Consider the following 20,446-nt stretch of genomic DNA (forward strand, 5'->3'; position numbering starts at 1 on the left):
CAAAGATAATCGAAGACTATCGATCATTTACATTTACATTTACATTTACGTCATTTAGCAGACGCTTATAAACCTGGACCTAAACTAGAGAGGGCATTTGTCAAAGAGTGATAGAACAGAATAGAATTCTGGGGCATTTGACCTCTATGATTCATCTTAGTGACCGCATCATGATTAATGACAAAATGGCATGACATAATGAAAGAAGGAAACTGTACCTGTATCTAAGGAGGGGTGAAAAGAAGAACAGAGCAGAGCAGAGCTGTATCTAAGGAGCACAATGCTGGTGTGTTTCACCTGCTTCTAGACAGACAGGTGTAAGTACGGTGGTAGGCTAACTAGCACACTGATACTTCAGGGAAAGATGTTGCTTAAACAGTAACTGATACAGTAACAGTATATTGCCTTTTGAGAACAACATGTCTCTGTATCGCTTACAAATAATGTGTCATTCTAAAGCCTTGAATCCAAAGAATGGGATTATTAGCCATCATTCAATAATGAGCCAGTATGATATAATAGGCCTACTATGGATGCTCCCATATCACTACAGAATAGAAGCTCCCATATCAATAGGCTGTAGTGGTCCATTCTAAACGTATCAACAGAATAGAAGCTCCCATATCAATAGGCTGTAGTGGTCCATTCTAAACGTATCAACAGAATAGAAGCTCCCATATCAATAGGCTGTAGTGGTCCATTCTAAACGTATCAACAGAATAGAATAGAGTAGAATAGAATAGAAGCTCCCATCCCACTATGCTGTAGGGGTCCATTCTAAACCTTTTCTCTAAAGACTTAGGAGAGGTGAAATACATCTCAGCTCAGCGCTACAGGGACTGGATTTACTTGAAGTGGGTGGGCTTTTCAGAGTAAAGTACTACTCCATTGAGAATTAAATAAATTCCCATTCTACAGTGCCTTGTTGTGTGTCTCTCTCTCTCTCTGTGAAGAGTTAACCAATCCACTCTTCTCTTCAAGGATAGGGGACGACATTAAAGCCATAGTGGTGTGTGTGTGTGTGTGTGTGTGTGTGTGTGTGTGTGTGTGTGTGTGTCTTCCAGGAGAAGAGAGGACACATTAACGCTATGATTCCCAGTGCTGTACTGCTGTATCTCAAGTCTATAAATAGAAACATGCAGCAAAATGGACTGGTGGAGCTACTCTGACTGCCTGCCTCTGACTGCCTGCCTCTCTGCTTCCCTGCTTCTGACTGCCTGCCTCTCTGCTTCCCTGCTTCTGACTGCCTGCCTCTCTGCTTCCCTGCTTCTGACTGCCTGCCTCGCTGCTTCCCTGCTTCTGACTGCCTGCCTCGCTGCTTCCCTGCTTCTGACTGCCTGCCTCTCTGCTTCCCTGCTTCTGACTGCCTGCCTCTCTGCTTCCCTGCTTCTGACTGCCTGCCTCTCTGCTTCTCTGCTTCTGACTGCCTGCCTCTCTGCTTCCCTGCTTCTGACTGCCTGCCTCGCTGCTTCCCTGCTTCTGACTGCCTGCCTCTCTGCTTCCCTGCTTCTGACTGCCTACCTCGCTGCTTCCCTGCTTCTGACTGCCTGCATCGCTGCTTCCCTGCTTCTGACTGCCTGCCTCGCTGCTTCCCTGCTTCTGACTGCCTGCCTCTCTGCTTCCCTGCTTCTGACTGCCTGCCTCTCTGCTTCCCTGCTTCTGACTGCCTGCCTCGCTGCTTCCCTGCTTCTGACTGCCTGCCTCGCTGCTTCCCTGCTTCTGACTGCCTGCCTCTCTGCTTCCCTGCTTCTGACTGCCTGCTTCTCTGCTTCCCTGCTTCTGACTGCCTGCCTCGCTGCTTCCCTGCTTCTGACTGCCTATCTCTCTGCTTCCCTGCCTCTCTGCTTCCCTGCCTCTCTGCTTCCCTGCCTCTCTGCTTCCCTGCCTCTCTACTTCCCTGCTTCTGACTGCCTGTATTTTCTTCTCACTTTCACTTTCTTAGCTAGCGAATGCAGCTAGCTAGTTTAGCCTACTCCAGGGCCGGCGTTATGGGCGGGCCCTTAGGGGCCTGGCCCGCCCTACCGTACCTCATTGCCCCTCCAAATAAAATATTGAAACATTGATCATTTATTTGACCGAGACGCGCACTGACAGAAAGACGCATCAATATCAGTTAAAGCATCCCAGCGAGCGAAACAGCGCCCCTCTGTCTCAGGATGTGTAGACCCATGTATCTGATTCTGTCTGGTCCAAAAGAGTAAGGCACGTCATGCTATTTCTGGCCAGACAGCATCAGATACATGGCTCCATATCGAGGGGAGCTGTTCCACTCGCTCAGATGCTTTTCTCCGGTGGTATACAGTGCATTCGGAAAGTATTCAGACCCCTTCACTTTTTCCACATTTTGTTACGTTACAGCCTTATCCTAAAATTGATTAAATAAAAAAAATATCCTCCTACACACAACACCCTATAATGACAAAGCGAAAACAGGTTTTTTGAAATTTTTGCAAATGTGTTAAAATTAAAAACAGAAATACCTTATTTACATAAGTATTCAGACCCTTTGCTATGAGACTCGAAATTGAGCTCAGGTGCATCCTGTTTCCATTGATCATCCTTGAGATGTTTCTACAACTTGATTCAAGTCCACCTGTGCTAAATTCAATTGATTGGAAATGATTTGGAAAGGAACACACCTGTCTATATAAGGTCCCACAGTTGACAGTGAATGCCGAGACCTGTTTTTGCTTTGTCATTATGGGGTATTGTGTGTAGATTGATGAGGGAAAAAAACTATTTAATCAATTTTAGAATAAGGCTGTAATGTAACAAAATGTGGAAAAACTCAAGGGGTCTGAATACTTTCCGAATGCACTGTAGTTTCAGCAGAGAGGAAGAGGTGAAGCGAGATGACTCACTCTAGCCAAATCTGTCCAGTGTAAGCCCAATGCGGTTCTATGGGAATAATTAGCAGACCTAAGCTCGCCTGCCTTCCCACCTTTGGGACAAAGACTCCCATTTTTAGGGCGAAGAGATGAACATCTCATCATTATATAAAGATCTCTGGTTTCAGCCTCTTGCGAATTGGAAAGGAAAGTTGGCGGGTGCACAGTGCACTGTTAGGATGCTGGATTGCCCTAAAGTAAATTGATGTTTCGCCAAAATTATATAATTACTCCTGTCTAGGGAGCATGACTTAGCCACAGAGGATCATTAGCTTCTTTAAAAAAAAATTGCTGTGGATTGTTTCAAATCTAAATGTGTTTGGGAAGCCAGCAGTTTGGGTAGTGCGTGGGGATAGGTCTAGCTGATTGAGTTGCGGCTGTCAGTGAAAAGCGTCTAAACTATGTGTGAAGATAATGTGTCTCGAGTATAATTTGAATATGTTGCATCAAGAAGAAGGTGCGTCTCTCTCCAGAATGCATGTGTAGGAAAGGGCCCATTTTGGCAATGTCTTATTTCTGATCCGTCTTTAACTCTCCACGTACACCACTCATTTTTTCTTCGCCTCACACAAGTCACAAAGTCCGTTTTTTTAACATCCATTGCGAATGATAGTTCCTCAGTATTTAGAAAATCTTTCCAACCCCCCTTGGCCTCGATAATCACCAAGCCTCAGTGTGAAAGAGCAAAATACCATGATCTGATGATCCCATATATATCCAGTGGAAACGTCATAAAAAACAGCTTTCTGTCCCGAGCTCACTGGAGCAGGAAACGTTTAGGGCCCGGAATAGGCTAGTTCATACAATGTTGAACATCACTAGCGATAGCTCAAGGCAAGACAGATAGAAAGGGATGCAGACAGGCGGAGAAGAGAGATGAATGTGATTGAAAGAACCAGAATTTTCATCAGGATATTTTATACTGTTTTTATTTCTCTGCTTTTGGCATACTTTACTTACTTGATGATGGAAGCTATAGGCCTACTGCTGCATTGGCCTATAAGCCTATGTCTGAGTTCTATGCTCTCATTTCTTTAGCCGCCAATGGATCACAGTGTATCAATGTGTCCATATGGCAGAGGCTGCTGCTCTCGCCATAGTTGAATTTTAACTTTTAGATTTGTATAATTTTACTTCAGATTTTTTGGATTAACCACATGACAATGATTTTGAGAAACAAAAACGTTATTATTGAAATGAAACTGTTCCACGAAAATGTGCATATAAAAATAATCATAACTGGCACGCAGATCGGTAGAAATGGTAGGATAAATTGTAAGCTTCCCCAAACTTGAAACTCACGAGCTGCCTGTGGTCTTTACTATAACACCAGTCTATGGGGCCGTCCAACTGATTTGTTCTGGCGCCAGGTCCGGCCTACTCAAACACCCGGCTCCGGGTCCGGCCTACTCAAACACCCGGCTCCGGGTCCGGCCTACTCAAACACCCGGCTCAAACAGAGAGGGATGTTATGTTAGCTAGCTGGCTATGGCTATCCAACACTGGAACTCTTCCAAGTCAAGGTAAGCTTTTGGTTTTATAAATATATTGCCACCGGGGCCCGTCGGTGTAACTGCTAAACTGCTTGCTGACTGTACACTGTACTGCATGATTGTAGCGGGTTTACTAACGCGTTAGCTCTATATGCTATGTTGACTATGATGTTGGTGTCGTGGAAATTTTACACAGGGACACTCGAAGTCAATCTGAAATGAATAATTATTTATTATCAGCGCGCTGGAGAGTTTCCAACCAACTCAATGCACCAAGTACACATGTCGATCAGGAGCTCTACCACGGCAGTCCCGTTAGCTCTCTTATATACTGCAGACAAGTTATACTTGCATGATTTAGCTTATTCATCATTCATAATTAATTCATCATTAACATTTGCTTCATTCATGTGACCGACCAATACTGGGTCATGCATGTGACAGACCAATACCTCACGAGGCTTCTTCTCTCTAAGCTGAGACCTTGAAACTGAGATATCTTTCGTTCTCAAAACAAGGGTCTGGGCGTACTGCCAAATTGCAGATACTGATAGTGAGGATTCATTCAATCAGTCACTTGCATGAACACATAAATTGGTTATTAGAAAAGCACCAACATAAAATGTTCCATCACATTAGCTAATGTGGTGACAACGATGTAGGCTGTGTGTAGATATGAAGGTTTGGCATGGAAAGGTTTTTTTGCCTGGTCACAGACAGCTGATGTGTTGTGCACTGAAGTCCACAAGCGAAGGGAAAAGGTGAGAGGAGGAGAACACGTAGATGTAAGAAGGAATTATACAACAAGCAAAGTGATCATGCTGTCTGTATGTGGCTGCTATGAAAGTGAACTGTGTTTGCGCGTGATCAGGGGTGTGTTCATTTAGCCAATTCTGCTGAAAAAAGTTTTTTAAACAGAAACAAATGGAATGAAATGGGGATAAACAAACCTGAATTTGTCCAATAGAAACTCTCGTTTGTAACTGTTGGACTAATGATTACACCCTAGATCAGCTAGATGCAGGCAAGAGTGTGCAAAGCGGTATTGAATGTGTCACTGTCTGTCACCTTGACTACTGAAAATGATCTTGACCTGTGCACATACTTTCTAAACTGTCATAGACTAGGTTGTAGCAACCTCATGATGGGTATTGGGACAATTTGAGTCTGGTGTAGTAGCCTAAACCTATGATGTTACATTGAGCTGAGTGAATGAAATATGAATGACAGTCATCCAATATACTGTAAAAGAAATAAGGCCATGCTCATTAAAAAATTATCATCCTCCCTTATCTTAAACGGCACCAACCGCCACTAGTGATGTACCATGACTGGACCAGTAACAGGTGAATGTCCTATTAATGTAGCCTACTTGTTATTTGAAAGGACAAGGAGGGAGAACGGTTTTTTTTTTTTTCATTTCTGAGGGGGGCACTAGTCTTGTAGGACATAGACTATCGATGGTCGATGATATCACAGCTTACTTACTGTACATGATGATTTCTGAATCCTGCCCCTCTCCTTTAACCTTCTGCACATATTTGTCCTTGTTATTAATCAACCAACCGCCCCTCCGATCACATTCAAGTCCGCTTCACATTCTAATGAAGATGTAACGGTCATAAAGATTTAAAGATCAACTGAAAAATGTATTTTGTGGACACAGATTAACTAGTCTATATGTTTCTCGGGACGTTTAATTTTAAAGTAGTAGGGTCTATATTAATAACGGAAACCATCAATCCAATTGACAGTGATGGCCAGATATGGTTTACTGACCGTTTATAACAAATCGCTCGCATGGGTGATATATTATTCCGTTCGAATTTCATTCAATTTAAAGCCTTTATTCTGTCATTCTATTCATTGCATTGATTGGGTATGAACAGAAATAATTAAATTAAATATGAGGGTCACAATATGTCGTGATTAGCCTCCATTTTCTACTATTCACTGAAAATCATGTGGATAATATAAGTCAATATTCACTGCAATGATTTGACGCACAAAATTCCAATCCTGAGCAACAATATGATTTATGAATTTGAAGCTAGATCATTGTGTCTCCAGTCAAAAACCCGCATGAAGCCATGATGTCCCGGTATTTCTATCGAGCCGCAGGCAGGCGTGCACTTCACATTCTTACCGTTCTGTGAGGAGACCAAACGTAGAATCAGTACGCCAATGAACGCCACCGAGACCGACATCATTTCTACTCTTCTTTTTCCAGCTAGCATCGACTCGTGTGGAAGATGGTAGATGCCCGTGGCGGGGAAAGTGGGTGATGTGGCCTGAATGATGGTGTGAGGGTATCGGGTTACCGGGTAGATATTCTCCAATCAGGTCACGCAAAAACAGCGGCGCGCTCGCTCACCAGAAGGGTGCTGACGCCACCTGTGCAGTGCCGGTGCGCGGTGATGAAATGGTCAGTGCTATCCGGTATCCTTGGGACGTCCCTACCCTAAACCTTAACACCTGCTCTTACCCTTACCTTAACCTTACCCATAACTCTTCCCATTTGACATTTCAACTGCAATGGGGGGGTTGAGACGTCCCAAGGATCCCGGATAGCACAGACCGTGATGAAATCATTCCAAGCAACCACCTTTCTCATCCACGATGACAAATCCCCGGAGATCATTTCTTGTAGGCTGCCCACACAACTCATACAGAAATATTTGCCGTCTACATGTGCCAAATTTCAAAGGGGAAAATGTCATGAATATCCATGAGTCTTGACATAGAACCCGTCGGGTGATTGGTTTAGCCTTCTTTGAGTGCAGCCCTTACCAGAACATAAAACATGGCGGACAATTTCTCTCCCCTTGGATCTGAAGCCAGTATTAACCACCAACTCCAATCATAGTTATTATTAACATACAATTGAAATACGAATCTAACATTGTCGCCGAGGAGAGCATGCTAGCTAGCTACCCTGTTTGATTCATATCAGCCATTTTCTTATGAAACAGCTCAACTAAGCTAGACTCGGGACATAGATAGGCTTCAGGAGCCAGCGGGTTAACTAGTTATTATTCCACCATGGGCAACAACAACAACAACAACGAGTTACTAGTTCGTTTTCAACTATATATGTTTAACTCATAGCTAGTTTATTTAGTGACCACCGCATTTAGAAGGATATAAACTGACTGAACTCTAGTTAGCTGGCTGGCCAGCTAGCATGCAAGCTCATACTGGCCATGCAGTAGCCAATACCAGACCGTTTGTGGAAAGGTAAAAATAACAATTACTTTTTTGAATGATCGGACAGTGAAACTAAAATAGATTGTTAGCTAGCTGGTGAGGGTTTAATTTATTTCCCAATTCATTTGGTGATCAAGCTGAAGCTGGGTTCCCCAAGTCGTTCGGTCGGTGCTAACTGCTCATGTCATGCCGGCAGTGTTGCCAGTTCAAAGATGTCTAGCCTAACCACTCAAAACCCGCCCACAAGGCCTGAAAACTGGCCCAAAAGAATTTTCGCAGCAAGAGAGGATTTGCCACATTTAACAGACACACAGACACCTGGCTAAGCCCTGACCTCAGTTTGCAGCCAGGCTTTACTGGGACTTTTAATCCTATTTCACTGTCAACTCAGCCATACAACAGCATTAGGACATGGTGGCAGTCAGTCAAGCAAATGATTGATCTTATTTCGTGACTGAATTACCCAAAAATTCTCTCTCTCCTAGGCTAAATGATAAACACTAGGCCTACTGTAAACCCTCCATGTTAACTTTACATGACCTTCCATTGCTTTTTGACCATCCCTGAAATAATTAGGCCTACAATTTCAAGATCACAAGAAGGTCAAATTGAAAGCCTAGGTTGAAAGGCATGACAGAAAGCTTTCAACACAAATGTGGCCATATGTATACAGTACAAGCATGAATCGATTCATTGCTGCCATAATTCAGGTAATCCAGCAAAAAATAAATAACCAATTTGTAGTCTATCTGAAAGTTGTCGGAGCGTTCCTAATACAGTACAGTTCTGCTGCCCCCTAATGTACAGATACTGTAGATGACCCCGGCACTGATGACAGTATATGATACATAATACTACTTATGTTTGTTATTTACCACAAAAAAAACTATTTTTCTCAATTGAAGCTGACGTTTATCTCAACGAGAAGCATCTAAAAAAAATAAAAATACAACGGAAATACCAAATACACCAAATCACCTAATCATTTTCGATTAAAAAAAGAATAAATTGACTGTCCAATCGATGATACCAATCATGGACGCTATATTAGACAATCAGTGATAAACACAACACAACGAAGAGTAGCTGCTGCCTTGGCATGTCACGGTCTGCCTTGGCAGCAGCTAATGGGGATCCATAATCAATACAAATACAATACTACTGCATATACATGTCCAGATATAGTTGTATGTATTTGTTTAATGGATCTAATAAAAACGTATTTTAATGTTATGGTCATTACTAATGTATCCACATTGTATAAAATATATTACATTTCTATATGACTGTTAGGTGGTCTACTATAGAGTTTCATTTAAACCACATTTGCCTTTGTTTTAACATTTTAAAGCATATTTTCAGTTAGCGTTCCTTGACTAACTAGTTAGATCAACAAGATCCACATAATAATAATAATAATATGCCATTTAGCAGACGCTTTTATCCAAAGCGACTTACAGTCATGTGTGCATACATTTTTACATATGGGTGGTCCCGGGGATCGAACCCACTACCCTGGCGTTACAAGCGCCGTGCTCTACCAATTGAGCTACAGAGGACCACACCATATGCTATGGGACTTACAGTAGCGAGTGAAAGTCTACACACCCCTTGCACAGTCTTCACATTTTGCTGCCTTAAAATTAAATCTCAAATGCTTACGTTTTTTCCCCCTACTGATCTACGCAACCTACTACACACCCTACTATACAACCTATTACACATTGTCTTTGGCATTAACATTTTTTGTTATTGTCCCACTGAAAAAATACAACTCTTTCCCAGGGTTAGGTATTCAGAAGACTGAGGCAGGGTTTCCTCTAACTTTTTACCTGGGCTTTGCTCCTTTCATATTTATTTTGATCCTGACAAACTCCCTAGTCCCTGCCGGTGACAAGCATACCCATAACATGATGCTGCCACCACAAAACTTGACAATACAGAAGGTTTCACTCTGTATTGTGTTGTATTGGATTTGACCCAACCCTCTAGTTTAAAACAAATAAAACATGTAGTTTTACATTTTCCTTTACCATGTTGTCTTGCAGTATTACTTGACTGCCTTTTTGCAAACAGAATGAATGATTTGGAGTGGATTTTTCCAACACAGGCTTCCTTCTTTTCACTTTGTCATATAGGCCAGTAATGCGGAGTGAAAGTAATGTTGTTGATCCTCTGTATTAACAAGTATTGTGGTGGCAGCATCATGTTATGGGTCTGCTTGTCACTGGCAGGGACTGGGGAGTTTGTCAGGATCACATTAAATATGAAAGGAGCAAAGCCCAGATAACATTTTAGTCATTTAGCAGACGCTCTTATCCAGAGCGACTTACAGTTAGTGAGTGCATACATTATTTTTTTTATACTGGCCCCCCATGGGAAACAAACCCACAACCTTGGCGTTGCAAACGCCATGCTCTACCAACTGAGCCAAATCCCTGCCGGCCATTCCCTCCCCTACCCTGGACGACGCTGGGCCAATTGTGCGCTGCCCCATGGGTCTCCCGGTCGCGGCCGGCTACGACAGAGCCTGGATTCGAACCAGGATCTCTAGTGGCACAGCTAGCACTGCGATGCAGTGCCTTAGACCACTGCGCCACTCGGATAACCTTATAGTTTCTCCTTCACTTTAGAAATGTGGAATCAGTAGGAAAAAAATCGAATTTAACAAAATGTTTAGATTTTCTTTTAAGGCAGCAAAATGTGAAGACTGTGCAAGAGGTGTGTAGACTTTCACTAAGCACTGTATGCTTCCATCCACAATATATATTACATATTTTAAATGTCAACCCTCCACATATATAATACAGTATGCATACAACATTCCAGATTCACATCCGCATACAGTATACAGGTGTAGGATCTTAATTTGATCACCCTGTTGTTGCAGGAGATGTCGTGCTCAGCAGGAAATTCAATGTCAGACTTGATTTGCCCTAACTAAAAATGTATCAGCCGATACAAAAATATCCAATAATTATAATCCACACAATAATTCACATTTCCTGTTGCTGCAGGATTATTTTCCTGCTGTGAGAAACTAGGCAAATTAAGATCCTACACCTGTAGAGACATCACATTCCCGTGACATAAACTTTCCCTCCACTCTATAGCACCCTCCCTCTCTTGGGGTCTCAGGGAGGGTTCATCTCCCTGGACACCGTGTCTGTCAGCCCCACAGGGCCAATGGGTTGTATAAACCCAGACACAGCTGCTACGCCTTCCTTTGATGTCAACCAATGAGACCAGAAATGTGTACTCTGTGCCTTGAGGGGCAAAGCCTTCCCACAAAACCAGTGTTAACCATGCATCACTGGAGCTCCTGCATGTCTAAATATTCCACAACCTCTCTCCTCTCTCAGACTTCTCAGTCTCTGTTCACACTTTATGTAGTGTCATCTAGTATGGAAAGGAGGCAACAATGGCTCTCCCGACTGAAGAGTGAATTCGGCAACAGCCCCCTGGTCTCCAACGTGGCTTTCGGCTTCATCCTGATGGGCTTGGAGAAGCTGGTTGAGCTGGAGTTCGAGTGTCCCTGCGACCCCAAATGGAACGGGCTGTTTTCCTCCGCCTTCTTCGTCATTCCTGCCATCATGGCCTTTATGCTGATGCTGATCATCCAGGACTGCAGGTACGATCTGAGCGGCTGCCCCAGGACGGTGTCCATCTCCAGCCTGGTCCCCCCCATCGTCTGGCTGATCCTGCTCTTCCTGGACGGACAGTACTTTGCGTGCGCGCTAACGGACTGGAGCGGCAGGTTTGTGATTGTTGACAAAGCGGCTCCTCAGAAGTGGTGTGAGCCGCCGCATGACGACGGCACGCTGCAGGATCTCATGGTGCACTCTCAGGAATTATTTGTGGAGTCTCAGGTGAGGAAAACACACTGGGATCAGTTTCCCAGATGAAGATTATGCCTTGTCCTGGACTAAAACACACTTTCAATGGAGATTTTCCAATGAGAATGATTTTTAATCAAGGACTGTGCTTAATCTGGGTCTGGGAAACCGGCCCCTGATAATTATTGTTGGTGTCTGTGCCATTAAGCAAAGTAAAGTACTGGTAAAACAGAAAAAAATAATGTCATAAACTCAAAATAAGTGTTCATGATGAATAGCTCTTGTTTTTTGTGTATTGTGTGTATATACTGAACCTGCTTATTCTTCCATGACCCTTGAACCTTGTACATGTGCGGTGGCAGGTAGCATAGAGGGGTGGGCCAGACAACTGGAGATTCGCCGGTTCAAATCCCAGGTCCAACCGTGCTTGACCCTGTGCTTTCATGCCATCTGGGTGTGTGCCTTGGTTTTCCTGGGGAGGGGGGGGCGTTGACTTGTAAGCAAGAAAACACATTTCTGTTTTCCATGTAATACACGGGATACGAACCCTGGTCTCCCACGGGAGCAACCAACATCTTAGACTAAGAGGAAATTCCCTATTGGCACACCCGTCGCTATGGGCAGGCCATAGGGGGCCGGGCCCGCCCCCAAAAATGCTGGTGCCCCCCCCCCCCCACTTGAGGGAATTTATAATTAAATATACGTACTGTAGGCTAATAATAATTGTGCCCTGCCCTCCCATGCATTTCATATGCCCCCCTTAAGACTGAGGTCTGGCGACGGGTCTGCCTATTGGGCACTGGGCACACTCGTTTTGAAGTTCACAGGCAGAGTTACCTCATCACGTGACCATGACCGACTCATGTCCACTACGTCCACAAGATGTATTTTCTTCTAATGAAGTCTTCTTCTTCTAGGTTATTGGTATTGCTCTGTTGATCTTCATCTGTGTGGGACTCATAGTGTACGTGATCAGAGAGAGCTGCCAGCAGGAAGAGGAACTCCAGGAAGTCAACAACACTTACGAGATGTATGAGATGACATGACTTTGACAACATAATTACGCCAACACCTGTTTTTTGAAGCTATGGGAGAGAATGCATAATGTTACCTCTCCAAGGAGAAAGTGCATTGCTTAATGTTTTCTCTCCAAATGCCTCAAGACTGCAATACCTTATTGTCTCTCCAAAGGAAGGGAACACTGCCGGAACCTCCCTCTCCAACCAAGGTGCAAACAGAGGAGAGGAGGAAATTCACCAACTCTTGGTGGACAGTCAAAGGTGATAGAAATGCTTGTTCTTGTTAAAACCAACACGTTTTGGCCTGTAGCCTTCTTCAGGGTCCAGTGACTTTTACCTTTCCTGCAAACTGTACATAATAATATAATAATATGCCATTTAGCAGACGCTTTTATCCAAAGCGACTTACAGTCATGGACGTTATACTTTGGAAATTATACTTTTCTGATGAACAGTTTTTTAAAGTAGCGAGAGGGGGGTGGGATTTCTGTTGGTCTAGCTGCACATTAGAAATGTTCTCTGTAGGTGTCAAAATGTATCCACTTTTTTTAAATATTAAAATGTGTTAAGGTATGGTCACGTTTGTATGTAAGGTAGCTATAGAAACTAATAAATTCATTTTTCCTCATTTTTGATAGATCTGGTCAGGTTGTGTTGACATCAATTGCCCAGCTATCATTTACACTAAACTAAAAGATCAAATAGGAACTTTTACAAACATCGGTAGAGATGATGTGTTTATTCCAGTAAGTGATGTCTGTACCTCTCTTTGCCAAACAGCAGATGGGACTCACACACTATCTGGCACACCTTCTGAGACCCAGCAGGGGCTGTGGACACAGACAGATAGCGGACAGAAATATCGACTCGCAGTTTTGACCCCAACCCTGGTTACTGGGCTGTCTATGTGTCACCTCTTGTCTTGAGCTTGGCCACATTGTGGACATCCTCAGGCCGGGACAAGGGTACAGAGTAACGAAGGCCATTTCCCTTGGGTGAGTTAGTCTGTGTGCTCAGGGGATTATGACGATTTAACAGGTCATCGTTGGTCCCAGCACAGAACATCCGGCATGGAACAGACCTGATACTGTGGGAGTCAAAGGTCAGGGAGTACCTCGTTACGCAGTTTCTGATTGGCTCAGACTTGCTTAATGGACTCTGTCACTGCTGTGAAGGGTAGGTTCAGACCTCCTTGACAAGGTTGTCCAGGGACTGATGTCTGGAGTGATAGACACTGCATCCTGGCTATTGTCTACTGGGGCAGTTTGTTATCAACCTGCCCCCAGTAAGGATAGAATTGTTAGGGTTCAAATATTCATAGAAACATAAGGGTAGTGAATGCAACCAACCTTGTCCCAGATCTGTTTGTGCTGTCTTGCCAACTCTTAAAGACCATAGAAGCTGGCAAGACAGCACAAACAGATCTGGGACCAGGCTACGTACTATTCTAAAAATGTGAAAGTTCAAAGTCAACAGTGTGGTCTTTTTTGAGTTAACATCAACATAATAACAAAGTAACTTACAAAGGAAGATGGCTTTGCAGAGTACACCAGGCGTTCCACCCCTCCGGGCAAAAAAGCTGGGTCTTCTTCGAGAACATCTGAGCATCGTCCAAATGTGACAACACTTCCCCAGAAAGCGCTCAATGTTTTATATCCACTCCCTCATTGTTGAGAAAGTATTTTGATTGGAAATAATGTTGACCGCTTAAATGACTGGAGAAATGACAACACTTCAAGTTGCTCTGTAATAAATCTCAGAGATATTACAGTTACCACTATGCTATCTTACATCACAATAACTGTCCACCACGGTATTAGTTTGTATAGTGTTAGGTAAAATAAATGGATTGCCCATGACCTCTGAAGCAGCCATATGGTTACAATGATCCTCACAGCAGAAGATTACTTCCCTTTTAGTGACAGAATGTCTGCCGATCGTAATGGATACAATGAATAAGGTCATCATGATCTTTTGTCACTGTCTCTTGAGTATACTGCATTAGGATTTTCAAAAATCCATACGTTCGAGAAAATTCAGAATGACATATATTTTTTTTTATTAAAATTGTTTTTATATTGATAAAATATTAATTTTATGGATACAATATGAATGGTATTGATCATTTGCTGATTGATCAATGAAGATAATATATTCATATCTCAAAACATGACTTTATCACTTTTCACTTTACTCCTACAAAACACCTTACGCGAAACACATCTTACGTCTGCCAGGCAAACCAGGGTTACGAGCAACACACACATCAGCAGAGTCGCTATCACATCAACCGAGTGGCACATAATCCAGAACATTTTATAGGACTCTGTCCTCAGGTGACGAGCTCCTTTATGTCTCTTAACGAATTCGATCCAGAACACTGCCTTGTCCAGCGGTTTAATGGGTTGGTCTCTGTGCAGTCTGGAGCAGCACAGCCTCCTGGAACACAACCATTTTAGCTGCTCCCCTTTACCTTGGAGAGGTTGTCGGGCGGGTCGAAGGCGAGAGGGAGGACACAGTGGTAGATGGCCTCCTGGACTCCGTTGGTTCCTCCGTGGGCTACGAAAGGCGCAGGCCTTGGGGTGTCCCAAAAGGTCCTTCTGGGGGAGTCAGTTCACCAGTAGGATGTCGTTAACCAAGGTGGAGGGTCGCTGTCCGGTGTACATGAGGATCACAAGAGAATCACAATGAGAATACAAGTGTGTGAAAATATAAGTCTGTAGACTTTTTTTTTTAAGCCTATGGGCCCAGACACAGATAAAGCCTAGTCCTGAACCAAAAATCTGAATGGAGAATAATCATTTAATTTTTTTTTTTACTTCTTAGTCCAGGACCAGGCATAATCTGTGTTTGGTCATTTTATCCAATTAATTAATTAATTAATTCAAGGATCTATCCATTCATCCATACCTCCAGATTATCTCCTGAGGCAGCCGGGCGAACGCAGCAGCGATCTCGTCTGCGATGTCTTCAGGGAGCTCTGCCACTAAAGTCCCTACAGTCATTATGACAACCCCATGCTCTCTGAAACTCTGAACAAACTCCTCCAGGTCCTGTGGAAGAGGCACTGGAACCCACCCATGTAGACCATATTCGGCATGAGCCAGATATTGGCTTCCTGGAGGAAGGCGTTGTAATCGACGTCAGGGCTGATGTAAAGCTGGACTATCGGTTTGTACCGGGTTCTGTGATATTTGCCATGGTGTACATTGCCTTCAGAAAGTATTCACACTCCCTTGCCTTTTTCAACATTTTGTTGTGTTACAGCCTGAATTTAAAATTGATTACATTTAGATTTTTTATCACTGGCCCACACACAATACCCCATAATGTAAAAGTGGAACAGTGTTTTTTGAAACTTTTACAAATTAATTACAAATGAAAAGCTGAAATGTCTTGAGTCAATAAGTATTCAACCCCTTTGTTATGGCAAGCCTAAATATGTTCAGAAGTAAAAATGTGCTTAACAAGTCACATAATAAGTTGCATGGACTAACTCTGTGTGCAATAATAGTGTTTAATATGAATTTTGAATAACTACCTCATCTCTGTACCCCACACATACAGTTATCTGTAAGGTCCCTCAGTCGAGCAGTGAATTTCAAGCACAGATTCACCCACAAAGACCAGGGAGGATTTCCAATGCCTCGCAAAGAAGGGCACCTATTAAAAAAGCAGACATTGAAAGTCCCTTTGAGCATGGTGAAGTTATTAATTACACTTTGGATGGTGTATCAATACACTCAGTCACTACAGAAATACAGGCGTCCTTCCTAACTCAGTTGCCGGAGAGGAAGGAAACCACTCAGGGATTTCACCATGAGGCCTATGGTGACTTACAGAGTTTAATAAATATAATAGGAGAAAAATGAGGATGGATCAACAACATTGTAGTTCCTCCACAATACTAACCTAATTGACAGAATGAAAAGAAGAACGCCTGTACAGAATGAAAAATATTCCAAAACATGCATCCTGTTTACAATAAGGCACTAATAGGTCCCCTGTAGCTCAGTTGGTAGAGCATGGCGCTTGCAATGCCAGGGTTGTGGGTTCATTTCCCACGGGGGGCCAGTATGAAAAATGTATGCACTCACTAACTGTAAGTCACTCTGGATAAGAGCGTCTGCTAAATGACTAAAATGTAAATGTAAAGTAATACTGTACTGCAAAATATGTGGCAAAGCAATTAAATTTTTCTCCTGAATCCAATGTGTTATGTTTGGGGCAAATCTAATACAACACATTATTGAGTACCACTCTCCATATTTTCAAGCATAGTGGTGGCTGCATCATGTTATGGGTATGCTTTTAATCGTTAAGGACTGGGGAGTTTATCAGGATGAAAAAGAAACGGAATGGAGCTAAGCACAGGCAAAATCCTAGAGGAAAACCTGGTTCAGTCTGCTTTCCACTAGACACTGGGAGAGGTATTCATCTGTCAGCAGGACAATAACCTAAAACACAAGGCCAAATCTACACTGGAGTTGCTTACCAAGAAGACAGTGAGTGTTCCTGAGTGGCCGAGTTACAGTTTTGACTTGACAATCTATGGCAAGACCTGAAAATGGTTGTCTAGCAATGATCAACAACTAATTTGACAGAGCTTGAAGAATTTTGAAAAGAATAATGGGCAAATGTTGGATAATCCAGATGTGGAAAGCTCTTAGAGACTTACCCAGACTGCCAAAGGTGATTCTAACATGAATTGACTCAGGGGTGTGAATACTTATTTAATCAAGATCTATTAGTGTTTTCTATTTCTTATTTTCTTTCACTTTGACAATGAAGTATTTTGTGTAGATGATTGACAAAAAAAAGTACAATTAAATCCATTTTGATACCACTTTGTAACACAACAAAATTTGGAAAAAGTCAAGGGGTGTGAATACTTTCTGAAGGCACCGTATGTCCCAAGAATGTAAGCTATGACGTTGGTGACTCTGGGGGAATGTCATCTTGTCTGTCAACTCTGTGGGTGTGAATGGGATGTAGGAGAGAGGCAACGGGGTGATGACCAAATGAGCTTCACCTTGGATGGTCCATCTGACATTGTATACCGGAGGAAGATCGTCCCTCCACCGATCCCAGGATCCATCAGAACCAAGGAAAGAATGGATCAACTCGTGGTCTTCAAGGACCCGAGCAATCATCATTTCAGCCATGTTCTTGTGGAACCCGAAAAAAGTGTCCTCGACTGAAGCATGATTTTCAGATGTTTACTTAATATAAATTCACCAAATAAGTTTTCATGGAAGCCACCAGTGTTAGGGATGGTGGTGGAGGTGTAGTGGGGGGGTATTCTCCTTGATGTACCAGTGGTTTGACGCTCGCATGTGATTGGAATGCAGCTCTTCCATGATGCTCTCTCATGGTGACCCAGTGGCTTCCGTCCAATAGGTACACCAGGATTTTACCCCTATAGACGCTATTGGACAGGGTGACGAGCAGTACAGCCAATGAGATCAGGGTTGGTTGATACAGTGAGAGAAAAAAGTATTTGATCCCCTGCTGATTTTGTATTTCTGCCCACTGACAAAGAAATGATCAGTCTATAATTTTAATGGTAGGTTTATTAGAACAGTGAGAGACCGAATAATAACAAAAAAAATCCAGAAAAACACATGTCAAAAATGTTATAAATTGATTTGCATTTTAATGAGGGAAATAAGTATTTGACCCCCTCTCAATCAGAAAGATTTCTGGCTCCCAGGTGTCTTTTATACAGGTAATGAGCTGAGATTAGGAGCACTCTCTCATTACCATTGCCAAGCAGCTTGGTGAGAAGGTGACAACAGTTGGTGCGATTATTCGCAAATGGAAGAAACACAAAAGATCTGTCAATCTCCCTCGGCCTGGGGCTCCATGCAAGATCTCACCTCGTGGAGTTGCAATGATCATGAGAACGGTGAGGAATCAGCCCAGAACTACATAGGAGGATCTTGTCAATGATCTCAAGGCAGCTGGGACCACATCATTTAAAATTTTATCATTTAAAATCCAGAAAATCACATTGTAGGATTTTTAATGAATTTATTTGCAAATTATGGTGGAAAATAAGTATTTGGTCACCTACAAACAAGCAAGATTTCTGGCTCTCACAGACCTGTAACTTATTCTTTAAGAGGCTCCTCTGTCCTCCACTCGTTACCTGTATTAATGGCACCTGTTTGAACTTGTTATCAGTATAAAATACACCTGTCCACAACCTCAAACAGTCACACTCCAAACTCCACTATGGCCAAGACCAAAGAGCTGTCAAAGGACACCAGAAACAAAATTGTAGACCTGCACCAGGCTGGGAAGACTGAATCTGCAATAGGTAAGCAGCTTGGTTTGAAGAAATCAACTGTGGGAGCAATTATTAGGAAATGGAAGACATACAAGACCACTGATAATCTCCCTCGATCTGGGGCTCCACGCAAGATCTCACCCCGTGGGGTCAAAATGATCACAAGAACGGTGAGCAAAAATCCCAGAACCACACGGGGTGACCTAGTGAATGACCTGCAGAGAGCTGGGACCAAAGTAACAAAGCCTACCATCAGTAACACACTACGCCGCCAGGGACTCAAATCCTGCAGTGCCAGACGTGTCCCCCTGCTTAAGCCAGTACATGTCCAGGCCCGTCTGAAGTTTGCTAGAGTGCATTTGGATGATCCAGAAGAGGATTGGGAGAATGTCATATGGTCAGATGAAACCAAAATATAACTTTTTGGTAAAAACTCAACTCGTCGTGTTTGGAGGACAAAGAATGCTGAGTTGCATCCAAAGAACACCATACCTACTGTGAAGCATGGGGGGTGGAAACATCATGCTTTGGGGCTGTTTTTCTGCAGAGGGACCAGGACGACTGATCCGTGTAAAGGAAAGAATGAATGGGGCCATGTATCGTGAGAGTTTGAGTGAAAACCTCCTTCCATCAGCAAGGGCATTGAAGATGAAACGTGGCTGGGTCTTTCAGCATGACAATGATCCCAAACACACCGCCCGGGCAACGAAGGAGTGGCTTCGTAAGAAGCATTTCAAGGTCCTGGAGTGGCCTAGCCAGTTTCCAGATCTCAACCCCATAGAAAATCTTTGGAGGGAGTTGAAAGTCCGTGTTGCCCAGCGACAGCCCCAAAACATCACTGCTCTAGAGGAGATCTGCATGGAGGAATGGGCCAAAATACCAGCAACAGTGTGTGAAAACCTTGTGAAGACTTACAGAACACGTTTGACCTGTGTCATTGCCAACAAAGGGTATATAACAAAGTATTGAGAAACTTTTGTTATTGACCAAATACTTATTTTCCACCATAATTTGCAAATAAATTCATTAAAAATCCTACAATGTGATTTTCTGGATTTTTTTTCTCATTTTGTCTGTCATAGTTGACATGTACCTATGATGAAAATGACTAAATACTTTTTTTCCCCACTGTACATGCCCGTCTGAAGTTTGCCAATGAAGATCTGAATGATTCAGAGGAGAACTGGGTGAAAGTGTTGTGGTCAGATGAGACCAAAATCGAGCTCTTTGGCATCAACTCATCTCACTGTGTTTGGAGGAGGAGGAATGCTGCCTATGACCCCAAGAACACCATCCCCACCGTCAAACATGGAGGTGGAAACATTATGCTTTGGGGGTGTTTTTCTGCTAAGGGAACAGGACAACTTCACTGCATCAAAGGAACGATGGACAGGGCCATGTACCGTCAAATCTTGGGTGAGAACCGCCTTCCCTCAGCCAGGGCATTGAAAATAGGTCGTGGATGGGTATTCCAGCATGACAATGACCCAAAACACACGGCCAAGGCAACAAAGGAGCGGCTCAAGAAGAAGCACATTAAGGTCCTGGAGTGGCCTAGCCAGTCTCCAGACCTTAATCCCATAGAAAATCTGTGGAGGGAGCTGAAGGTTCGAGTTGCCAAACGTCAGCCTCGAAACCTTAATGACTTGGAGAATATCTGCAAAGAGGAGTGGGACAAAATCCCTCCTGAGATGTGTGCAAACCTGGTGGC

The 20,446-nt window shown here is 43.2% G+C and overlaps 1 protein-coding gene and 1 pseudogene across 2 annotated transcripts in view; both read right to left on the reverse strand.

Annotated features, from left to right (window-relative positions):
- LOC121540786 (neuroplastin) overlaps positions 1-6,899 on the reverse strand; it is a 50,628-nt gene extending 43,729 nt beyond the window's left edge. For both annotated transcript variants that reach the window (XM_045207880.1, XM_045207879.1), the window contains exon 1: positions 6,528-6,899. In XM_045207880.1, the coding sequence (XP_045063815.1) occupies positions 6,528-6,618 (91 nt within the window). In that variant the 5' untranslated portion in view covers positions 6,619-6,899. The remainder of the gene's footprint in view (positions 1-6,527) is intronic.
- Positions 6,900-13,181: 6,282 nt separating this feature from the next.
- LOC121540104 lies at positions 13,182-15,543 on the reverse strand (annotated as a pseudogene).
- Between the last annotated feature and the right edge of the window lie 4,903 nt (positions 15,544-20,446).

Source organism: Coregonus clupeaformis, chromosome 26 (genome assembly GCF_020615455.1).
Source record: "Coregonus clupeaformis isolate EN_2021a chromosome 26, ASM2061545v1, whole genome shotgun sequence".
Classification (NCBI taxonomy): Eukaryota; Metazoa; Chordata; class Actinopteri; order Salmoniformes; family Salmonidae; genus Coregonus; species Coregonus clupeaformis.